At 40.0% G+C, this 12,003-nt stretch overlaps 1 protein-coding gene across 2 annotated transcripts; it reads right to left on the reverse strand.

Annotated features, from left to right (window-relative positions):
• Positions 1 to 2,076: 2,076 nt before the first annotated feature.
• MPC1 (mitochondrial pyruvate carrier 1) lies at positions 2,077 to 11,975 on the reverse strand (the record flags this gene model as incomplete). 2 transcript variants are annotated; one of them, XM_081188299.1, is made up of 3 exons in its annotated part: positions 5,096 to 5,191; positions 3,848 to 3,980; positions 2,077 to 3,698 (listed from the first exon to the last, which is right to left on the reverse strand). In XM_081188299.1, the coding sequence occupies exons 1-3, from the start codon at positions 5,136 to 5,138 to the stop codon at positions 3,680 to 3,682; spliced, it is 195 nt and encodes a 64-aa protein (XP_081044425.1). In that variant the 5' UTR covers positions 5,139 to 5,191. The 2 variants fall into 2 exon arrangements, with proteins under 2 accessions (XP_081044425.1, XP_081044426.1); XM_081188300.1 differs by lacking the exon at positions 2,077 to 3,698 and adding an exon at positions 11,805 to 11,975 and having other exon boundaries at positions 3,844 to 3,980; positions 5,096 to 5,192.
• Positions 11,976 to 12,003: the final 28 nt, after the last annotated feature.

The following is a 12,003-nucleotide window of genomic DNA, read 5'->3' on the forward strand; positions in this document are numbered from 1 at the left end:
AAGAACTGCCTTGAGAGTATTGGGCAAGAGTACCATATGAATGATAAAATATTAGTTTCATGGGATGCAGTCATGCTTAGTAAGAATAAGGCAAATGGGCATTACAAAAACCGCCATCGTTAATAAACATTCTTCCACAAAATTTCAGCTGCACTTTTTCTTGTTCACCCTCTTTTGACATCCTGCTATTTGAATCATTGCAAAAAAAATAGTTGGATTTTCTGCTGTCTCAAAATAATAATAGTAATAATTTTAAATCTAATACTTGGGTCAGCTGGTCAGCACCCACATTTCAGTAGTCTCATATATATACTGGAAATAATGCAGCTAAAAGGGGCAGTCTAGGATAAGCAGAGCTAATTCAGAGGATAAAGGATTGATGAGATCTGCCTAGGCGGAGGTAGACACAGCCTATGTGTAATCTTAAGGATGACTGGCCTATAAATATAAAGGGAGCTCAACTAGGGGAAGGAAAACTCTGATCCTAAACCTCCACTGCCTTGCAGGACATCTTTGGGAGAAGAATGAGCTAAGGAGTAAAGCGTACACAAATCTGGAATGCAGCCCTAAGACGGCTGGATGATGCCTTATACACCTTCTGACAACTCCTGCAGCCAAGCTGGTGCCAAATGTATTGCTCTCCTTTCCTTTGGGCCACATGAGTGAGGCAGAGGGGAGTCTTGTAGTCTGGGCAGCCCAAGCTCGCCATACATGCAGTATATTCCCGTTTCGCCACATCGCTGCCCCTGAAGATGCAATTAGTTGGGATGAAACAGAGGGGTGGGTCTATGCATAAGTCATGGAGCTCCCTGCCCACGCAACCTTGCCTCATTCCTTGATAATCTTTGGCTTCCTTGCAGGGACCATATCATTTCAACAGGTACCACCACCAAATGCTATTATCCCACATAATTCTTTTCAGTGCATTGACTCCTCTATAGTTGTAGAAAGTGCAAGTATTATTTCATAGAACTAGCACGATGTCTGCATGGTTAGACCCAATTCAATGGCAACACAATTCTCCCTAGCCAAGGTACAGCAGAAGCTCTAATTCCTTGGAAAACAGGCAACCAGAGGTTTACACTGGTGGAATCAGTGGCAGATAGTTCCGAAGGTGGAACTGAAACAGGAGATTGTTATGTGTATAACTGTTTGCTTTCTTCTCTAGATGCTGCTTTTGTTTTCGCAGCTCGCTTCGACTCATATGGGGGAGGATGTTGTGATATGCGATATGACTGCTCAGCAGCTGCAAACTCATAGCTCATTGTTTACATCACATGATGTGTCTGATGGGTCTGAGCATGAGACTGGATGTTCGAAGCTCTTCTCAAGAGTTGTGTTCTCAGTGTAACTTGAGACCTTCCTGTTGATCCTGCAAAGGGGGAGTCAGTCAGTTGTATGGAGGCTTCTGAGAGAGAAGTCATGTCTTTGTACAGTGTACAGTCTGTGAAATAAAGTAGAATGGAATAGACTACTTTTCAGACTGTTTTCTTTCTCCTGCTGTCATGCAAGGGGGAAGGGAGTGTGCATCTCTCAAGAGGGAGGTTTCGCTTATTGAAGACCTCCGTGGTCTGACCGAAAACCAGCCAGGGTAGATCACCGGCAACAGGCCCCAGAGCCTGGGAAGAGTCAGCCTTTCCTGAGGGGGCCAGTTTCCAACATTCCAGAGTCTATAATTTTGTAAGATAAGGTCTAAATTTACATAGCCAAGTGCTGAGCGTCAGTTGATAATGCTGCATTGACATTTATTTTGCTTTTTTTAAAAAAGGAAAATATGGAAGTAGCAACAATGTAATGCTTTCGGGAGCTATATCACTTAAGGAATCTGAAGTCCTAATCCATGAAAATAATTTGAATAATCTGCTATTCATCTCTATTTAGGGATCTGTTCTTCCCAGTTACAAAGGAAGTAGCTACTAAAATGTAGAAAATCACAACTTTAGCACTATCTGTGGTCAAAGGACTGTTTTTGCACTTTCTTCCCATGGATTCCTTATATCCTTACACCAATCTATAGATTAATACAGCCCACTTCCACATTAGCAAGCCAGTAGAAAAGAAGAGAAACTACCTGTATGCTTTTACCAGCGTATGTATTAATATTAGCTTGGAAGTCTTTACAACAGAAATGGACCTCACACACAAGAAGTTCCACCCTTCATAGATTTTTCATAAATGGTAGCTTGTTTTGTTCAATCCAATAATGCAAGTACAGTACCATTTTTATTAACATAGCTGAAAAACCGTTAGTACAAAATTTTCTCAAAACAGTTTATTGCCATTAGTTTAATTAATTTCATATTGTAACTCCTTCACCTGCTGAGAAAGTTTACTGCCCCCAAAGTTGTTGAACTAAAAAGAAAACTGTTCAATGTCCTCAGTACATGGTACTTTACAATTGTTGATAAAAGTCATAAGTGCTATAGGAGGAAGTAACTAGAACATTGTGCTGAAATTTATAATTCTGGTAGTCCGGAGTATCCTTCAGCACTCTTAAAAGCCTTCATTTAAGTCTGCAGTTAAGTTTTGTATTAAATAACATTTAAAAGTTTCTAGTAATAGCTTCATGGGACAAATAAAATGGAATTAGGACACAGACACAACTTGACTATCCACAACATTCAGCATACTTGCAACAAGTGGGATAATTCAGCTGTTAGGGGTGCAGTCTACATACAACAGAGATGTAGAAGTACACAAATTTTGTTCACTAGGCAAACCTGACCACAGACAACTGGATATCCAAGCACTGGATGTAACATTTACAAACAATCCACATGTGAAACTCCTCTGGTACATAGGTCCAAACAATATGGTACATAAGACCCTGGAAATTATCCCACGTTTCAGACCTAAAATGCTGGAATTTGCAATTCAGGCTCCATGCAAACATTACTTCTGCAGTGTGGATGTGTAGCAGGTCTTAGGCAGGACAGATAATCCTATAAAAATTCTACTTTCCACCTACATGTAGCCTGTGCCACTCTCAGATTTTGTCTGAATCAGCCCATAAACTGTAATGAACTTCTGTTTTCCCCCTTCAGTTTATTTATTGGGGGTGGGGATGGAGTTAAGACCTGAATATATGGAAGAGCACAGATACAACATTCAAATCAGTCAGCAGTCAGTCAGCAACTACTATTTTTCAGTCAACATTGTACTGCTGATAGTAGAGCCTGATAATACAATTTAATTATAAAAACAGTCAGGAATGGGTGCTTCTGAACACAAGCTCTATTTTATGGCAACTACAATGCACTTAAGGAGACAGAACCACCATTCTTGAGTACATGTGTGCCAGGCTGCCAAATACCCATTGTTAAATTCTTAAAATCAAAATGCACAATTTGGTTCACAGCCTGTTTGTTGCAGCTTGTGAACAATTCTTATCCTCCTGAAAAGTTGTTATGTGTATATGCTGAACAATTTCATAAATAAATAAATATAAAAATGCAGTATTTGTAAGGCAAGATGTTTGATGCAATGTTTCAAACTGCTGGGTGGTTCTTTTTAAAAGGCAGGCTACAAAATTCAGGGATGGGATGACATTGAACATTGCCATGAATTTTAATGAAATGGTGATGCAAAAATATTGGACACAGCAACTGTGGATGGCAAAAACATTCATTGATTGTAATCTGTGGAGCACCTTTTCCATTTCCCCCTGTTAAACAGGCACTCAGTTCTTCTTCTCCAGGCTGTGAAGGAGAGAAAAAATAAAAATAAAAAGTTGATTCAAGGAAAAGTCTCCATCCAACAAGGCTTATGAAGAAAACAAGTATGAGATTAAAAAACTGCTTAGTTTATCTCATTAATTGTTACAGCAATTTTTTAAAAGTGTACTCACTTGAATTTAATTAATCGTCCTCCTTGGATAAGTTGTGCGCCTTCATTGGTAAAGTGACAAGCAAACAGCAACCAGTTCCTTGGCTGCACCTTATATGCAAACCGCATGAAAGTCAACGAGTAACAGCAGAGGGCTGTAAAAGTAAAATTAACAAGACTTTAGAGTATTCTGGAACTCTGACTAGGCAGTTCCCTCAATTTCTGCAATTACTATTACTATTTCAATTACATTCCAAGTGAACCTCTTTTCACACTGACAATTAGATATATGTTTTCATCATCTTACAATTACTACTGGAGCAGATGCTTTTGCTACTGAAAATGCTAAGTAATCATTGGGCTGTTTGGGGGGATTTTTTTTGCTGCCTATACGTCCTAAAAATTGTACTTCTACAAACCTCAGGGTTCCCCTCAGCATACTGTGATTATCTCCCTCTTTTCTCAGTGGGTCTATTTTGGCTCCATTTCTCTTGGGACTAACCAAGTTCTTTAAATGATTGCAAGTATCCCACTCCTGTCACATACAGTAGTTCGGAAAATGAGCTACGAATCAAAGAGATGCCATAGGCCTGCGCAACCTCAATTCAGTTCTTCCCTTTGATCAGTAGTTTGTTATTCAGCACTGCCAGGCGTGGAAGTGTTTTGGGTTTGTTGCACCTACTCATCATCTGAAAGAAAGTGTCTTTTTGGCATTTAAAAAAAGCTATGAGCATTGTAATATGGAACCCCCTTGTTGAAGCAGTTAAATATTAACTGCTTTTTGTCTTTTGAAGGCTGCAGAATATCTACATTGTTGTATAATTTAGTAGTTCCCAAGAAATACACAAAATAGTTACACAGTGTCTGCGCTCAGAGTTGCTGCCATGTGCAAATAGCAATAGGCAAACCCACGGATGCTGTCACATATTTATAAGCCTCACAGCCTCTTTCAGCAGGACTATATCTATGTCAACTAGCAGCCCCTCCAAGTTCTTTAAATGACTGCAAGAATCCAACTCCTGTCAGATATAGTAGTTCAGAAAATCAGCTAGGAATCAAAGAGATTCCTTAGGCCTGCACAATCTCAGTTAAATTCTTCTCTTTGATCGGTAGTTTGCTATTCAGCATTGCTAGGTGTGGAACTGTTCAATAAATACTATTAAATGTAGCTCTTCAAGAAATAGCAATAAATGCAGGTTACACATCTAAGCAAGCTTGCTAACACTTTAAGAATTAGTTTCATCCCTAGATTAAACATTTTACTACTTACCAAAGGTCATTCGGCCACTGATGATCTCTGGTGATTTCTTCATATCATTAATAGCAGCAATAGGGAGTCCCCAGTTGGCTATTGGCCCCCAGAAGTGCTATAATGGAGATAATAAGAGGAAAAGGTGCTTTACCCCCTGCTTCTTCATATTTTTTAAACCAGAATTTCAAGATGTAATGCTGAACAGGAGCAATCTTATTTCTTACACACTAAGAATGTGTTGGTGAAAGTGTCCTCTCCCAGTGTATTAAGTCTAATAAAATGTTTAGCATAGTACATTTACTCTGCAATAGGAGAACATAAGTATGTATGAAATAACCTTACACTGACAGTCCAATTAAGACAAAGCAAGCATTCTATGTAATTAGATTTTTTTTACCTAAAAGTCATTTCTCAAGTCTAGTGGATTCCCAAAGTTTAGAATAGAAAGAAGAAGTGTACTGTATACTTTCAGGCTTCTCAAAAAGCTTCAAAATTCACATCATGATTCCTGTCACTAAGGTGTTTCTTAAGGGGAAATGTATTTATTTGAACATACATATATATTAAGACTACTTAATAGGATATTCAGGAATTATCAAATACCCATATTTACTGGGAAACCAGCTGAATTAGCATTGCTAATGTAAGAGGTAAGCAACAAGAATTTTCTGTGTAAGAAAGCACAATCTTTAAAAGCTGCATGAGAGTTGGATTAATTTGGCACTCACTTGGATTTACTACTAATTACTAATAAAGCCTGATTTTTTTTGGGGGGGGGGAGGAGAATTACCAAAGGCTCAGGGACCCTTTTTGCTTCAATATGGAGTTTAATTGTATAGTATTGCTGGCTACAAAGATCATCAGTTCAATAGTTTCCTGAAATAACAAATGCTCAACACTGCTATTTTGTTGGGGGAGTCACAAACTAATTTTGCAGCCATCAGAGGAGAGGCACAAAAGCACAATTGCCTTGAACATACTTCAGAGTGCAGCGACCCCTTCAGCTAGCTGCAGCTGCTTGTTGCATTATTAAGCAGTTGCTATATGTACTGGAAAGAGTCATAGCTGAACAATACTGACAATCAATGAATAGCATCCATCCTTTAAAATGAAGTACTTGTACTAAATACACCCCTCTCCTTTTTTGGCAGTGGGAGGCAGACACACCAAATGTCATATACAATTTCAAGAAGCAGGTTATATCTTCAGAAGAAAATGGCTGAACAACAATTCTGTCTACACTAGTATCAAGTGATAAGTTTATTGAGATCTCAGGGTAGCTATTTGAATGTGGGCGTGATACTAATGGAGCAGAAGAAATAATATTTTATCTAACCCATCTACAGAGAGGAACAGCACATCAACTGTGCAGGCTTGTTCATAACTAAGCAAGAACAGCACAATTACAATTGGCAGAAAGAAAGCAGAGACGGTGCCTTACCGTACTGTGTTATGAGAAGCCATAATGTTTCATCATTTAATTGGTACATGAAAGAGAAAATAAATAGTTATTAGCTTTCATGAAATAAAATTCAGTATGTATATGAGAGATGCCTCATATAGTTCTTCACAAAAAAGTCAAAGTACTTTAGTGTGCTCATTTAGCAACAAATCACTAAAATGTGTTTTATATTCTCATGTCTTTGGAAATAAGGAGCCATAACTAATTTTATCTACAAAATATATTCAACATGACATTTTCTAAAGGTTATTGCATTATTTGAGATATCCAACTTTATGAATAGAGACAATAAGTTTATTTAGAGGCATTATATGCATGAATGGGATGTAGTAACAGTATCTTGTTATTTTAACAATGGTTCTGGACATGGTGCCCCCATTTTCAAAATAAATGCTTCTCTCCTGACCTGCAAAGGGGGAAAGAGTAGTAAAAATATGACTGAGTTGTCTTCCTCTGGCATAACCATTTAGCTTTAAAGTAGGGCAACAGAAGAGAAAGAAAAAGGACCGTAAAAAATAGCAGAGTCTTGTGTTAAATAAGGGCACAGTGTGAAGACTGAAAGAATTGCTGAATGCCTATCTTAAGAGCCATGGGCTACCAGGTTAGAAGGAGCTGCAGCATATGCAGCACTGCCCCAAGCTTCACACCTGAAAAATTAACTTTCAAACTAAAACAGAAAAATGGGACAGCCACACATGCATTCAGAATGCAGGCCTATATAAACACACCAGAACTAGGGAGGCATACTTTGAATATTACTTGGATGGTACAAAAACGCTATTCCTCCTTTTCCCAAGTTAGTTATCTTTGGTCACTATGCCACTCTCTCTTTTGAAAGTTTCATGGTGGTAGAATCCACTTGGATCCTCTGCCAGTCACATCAAAAGAGCCACCTCACAGATTTGGAGAACGTATATGAGAAGAAGAAAGCACAGGGAAGGACAGGCACCCTCCTCCCTCCTTCTGCACAGTCACTTCCATGCACATTGAGTTATTGCAGGTCTCCACTTGTTTTAATGAAAGCCAAATCCTTTAAATGATAAAGTTGGCACGCCAAGCAGGTGCCATGAGATTGTAGTTAACTTCCACACTCCTAATTCAGGCTACTATATTCCATTATGCCTGTATCTGCAAATAATTAAAAGGCTTCATTATTGCACGCAACAGTTTCTCTCTCAGCATCCCATGCATGACCCGTTAATCACCGATTTAATGTCTTCATTCTGTCATTCCCCCGACCTTGTGCTCTTGCAAGTCAACATACTTCATTTACTTTACCCCAGAACGATGATCCTAACTGCCCCTATGAGAAGGTCTTCATTATCTAGGATCTTAGTTTGCCTAAAATTTACACGTGCCTGAATGTTTAAAAAATTCCCAATATCAAAATATCTCCTTTCTTCTTTCTCAGGGATCATCATCTGCTTTCTCCTTTAAAAATGCATATTATTTCAGATAAGGATTGCAAAAGAGCTGCATATAAGGTGGCCTTTACTTATCTTGCTGGTCACATGAAATCCATTGTCCATGAGATCACTTGCAGCTGCAAGAACATCTAAATACTGTAAGCTGGGCATATTGAAAGAATCATCTCACTATCTCCTATTTGGGTTATGTGAGAAGGGAACCCAAACCATTCCAGTGACTAAAGATTCAAGGTTCTTGTTTATGAAGTAAATCTTGCATAGCTCGACAAGGCAAAGGACAGTTCATTGTTCTATAGTCATCTTGCCCATTCTCTCAAGAGGCTCTGACTTTTAAAAAACATTTAATAAGTACACTTTAAATCAACACCACCTTTTCAGCACTAAAATCAATTTGATCACCATAGGCACTCAACAGCATGACCAGGATGGGCTTGGCAACAGTTTATGGAGCAATAATATGTCTCTTATCAAACATTACCACCTGAAAGCCTGGGGAATACAGAAATTAGCTGAGCAGAAATGTAGTATTGCAAGCATTTCAAGACATACTCCCAAAAGTCCTTTGTAACCTGCTTGTTCTTCCAAAGTTTAAACTGAGAAGATACACTGGAAGTAGATTGCTTCAGTAAGGAAATCAGTATGGGCATATCTACACCAGAATTTCCTCTCTATCGTTTATAAACAGATGTGTACAAAGACAAAAAAGAAGCTCCATTCTAATTCCTTAACTCTTGTCATCATATGGCTCCCTTTGATTTATGTTTGATGCCTGTCTTGCATATCCTGTTACTTTTTTCACTTCCGCTAGAAGTTAATCTTCATATGTAGGCACACTTCTTTTCAGCTTGGTTTTATAGAAGTGTTATCTGTTGTTGCTGGTTTTATAAAACAATTTAACCATTGTTTCTGCTAGAACAGACTTGTAAGTAGTCACTAACCTACCATAATCTCCCATGAAAAGAAAGAATTGGAGTTCAGTGATCAGATAGGGAAGCCTTACAAAAACTGGTTGCCATCTTCTTGTGAATCATATACACAATTACTAGCAAAAGTAATTGTGGGCTGTATTTGTAATTACCGGTACTTTTATGGGCCTATTTGTAAAGCTGTGCTGGCATAGTCATGGAGATTTAATTATACGTTATCTACAATTAAACTTTCTGTATGGCAAAAATGTAAAATTATAGATTGCTACTGTGAGATTTGAAGAGTAACTAAAAATCTGGGGGTGGGGGAGAGGGAAGCAAACCCAACTCAGATCAAAGTCAGCCCCAACTACAGGAATAAAAATGGAGAGTAAGGAACAGGAGAGAATTGTTTGCAAAAGCATAGATGCAACCCAATAATTCAATGGACTGAAATGAGGTAACCTGTAGTGCAGACAACCTTCGTTTGAAAGTTAAATACTCATTTACTACTAGGTAACCACAGTTTGTACAGCAGACTTTGAAATATATATATATATTTAGTAGCTCCAACATTTAAAAATTGGATAGTGTTGCACCAGAGATCCCTATAGACACACACACACACACACACACACACACATATATATATGTGTGTGTGTGTATAAGTTTTTGAACGTACGCCAGTAGCTGAACTAACATTTATTATACCAGCTACAGAACAACTTACCAACAAGACTCACGAGCAACTGGGGGGGGGGGGGAGAGAGCCAGTCCCTTTATTCTTTTGCAATCTCTTCCATGGGCTGATGGAAATAGAATAACCTAACCTAGATGTTTTCCTCCTGCTATTATCATTAGTATATTGGTTTTTTAAGGTTTATTTTTTATTTATCAAAGTAGTTATACACCACTATTCATTAAAAATGTCCAAGCACTTTACAATGACAGTATATAAACCATACAATTAAAACCATATTGTTGTTGGAATGGCTATGGTAGGTGAACCAGACAGAGCTGGTAAAAGGTGGTAAAAGACAGTAAAAAGTTGTGAGAAGAGCGTATATTCTGAATGCTAGCATTAAAATGTATAAATGTATAATTAAATAGAGTACAGATAGGAATGATAAAGCTAGTTCTAGTATATTTTGAATGGAGGCATAAAAATTCATTAAATTAAAGTACTAGCATGTGAATTGGAGTGGTTGTCCTAACTTAAGGAAAACATCATCATCTTTTAAAATTAAACAGATTCTTTGTCTTTTTTATTTCTTACATCCCTGTCTTAAGCAGCAATGTCAAATGACTGGGAAAGATCTGTATATTGTGCAAGCTCTTTCTATCTTGTGCAATCTAAGCACAGCATTAGTAAAAACAGATTGGGGTCATCATGGAAATGGGCATAAAGCTCTTCTGCAATCACATCATGTTTATACACGTAGTGTGTCATAGTTAACAATTGTATCATAGTTAACAGAACTCAATATTTAACATTAGCATGTAGCAACAAAGCACCCCACCCACAACTAAGCCTATTTCACTTGCATGGAACAAATCAATGTCACTTTAGAACATGGTTAATCCTAAACACAATTTCTGATCTTAAATCCAATTCGCTCCATGTAATATTTTGTGTCTTCCCACCAGTCATTACAGCACTGCAGGTTTTCTTCATTACTCAAACTTGCTCAATCCCCTTCTTCTGCATGTTGAGGTACCCAAAGGGTCCCAAAGCAGTAGCCTGCATCCTATTCTGTGGAGTAGATTGAGAACAGGTGGGTGCAGAATACAGGGCCTCTCCTTAAAAAGAGATAAATGGCAACTAGAGATGAATAAGATTACCACTACAGCCATGGATGTCTCAGTATGTTCAGTAGAATTTAATCCCAGATAAGCATATACAGTACAGCAGAGGAGGATCTTCAGACACAGGACAAATCGTCTCCAGATCTCCCTATTTGGCCCATAAGGCTGTCTTCCTTAAACCACACCCACCTTCCCCAAAGCTGACAACCTATGTGGACATCAGGTGTGAGGCAGGTAGAGGCACAGCTGCTTCTCCTGCAGAAAAGCAAGACTGAGCAGGTCAGCCCACCATCTGATAGGTGATTGACAGATGGGTTGTCCCACCAAACATCATTATGCTATCTGATGACTGGCAGGTGGATGAGACCTGCCTCTTTCAAAGTCTGTGTGGGGAATATGTATCTATATAAAAGATCTGGTCCACCTGGTCAAAAAGGTTCCCATCTTCGGGTTTACTAGCATTACTGTATTACTGTATTCAGCAGGTGCAGTTGTCATTTCTACAACACTGAGGCTGAAACTGCAGGGCCCGTTCCCCACCCCCGGAATATTTACGAGAAGGAAGCCCCTTCCTTACAGCAGCCTAGCCGACATTTAGCTTCCTATATGCAGGTGCAACAGCAGCAGCGCACCTTTCACCTGAACGGGCGGGCAGGATGCTTCCACCGCGAGCCGGCAAACTCCCCGCGCAGGGCCCGTTCCCAAGGACACCGAATGCCACCCGAGCCTCAAGGGTCACCCTGGGCGTAGGGAGGCCCAATTTCGCCCGTTTGCGGATCAAGAGATGCCCATTTTGAACCACACCACGACCACCCAGAGATGGGAGCGCCCGGCAACTCAACAGAAATCCTGACAGGAGACCAGGTAGCAGACACGACACAGAAAGCAAAAGAGAACGAGCTATATTTCTCCCGAGCCAAGCACGCACGGACTCGCAGCCGTGACTCCAAGCCCTCCCGCCCGTGTTTCCCCTTTGATGCGGAGACAGAGGCTGTGTGAATACACCCCACCAAACGCGAGACGCGCCCGCAGCTCCTTCCCCTTCCAGGCAGCGGGTGAGCAGCGCCCTGAAGGCCCCGCGAAGGTCGGCTCGGCCGCGGGGAGAAAGACCGGCTTCCTCCTCTCGCCCACCTCATGAGGTAGTCCCTGAAGTCCTTGCTGCGCAGGTAGTCCGCGGCCTTGCGGGCCAGCGCCGCCATGGCGGAGGCGAAGGAGCGACGGAGAGAAGAAGAAGAGCCACCCGCGTCGTCTCCTCTGCCGCTTCCAATGACAAGCTCCTCAGGCGCGGAGGGCGAGACGCCTCTTCACGACCGGCTTCTGCTTTAC

The sequence above is a fragment of the Podarcis bocagei genome, assembly GCF_964188305.1.
Source record: "Podarcis bocagei genome assembly, chromosome: 3".
In the NCBI taxonomy this organism is placed as follows: Eukaryota; Metazoa; Chordata; class Lepidosauria; order Squamata; family Lacertidae; genus Podarcis; species Podarcis bocagei.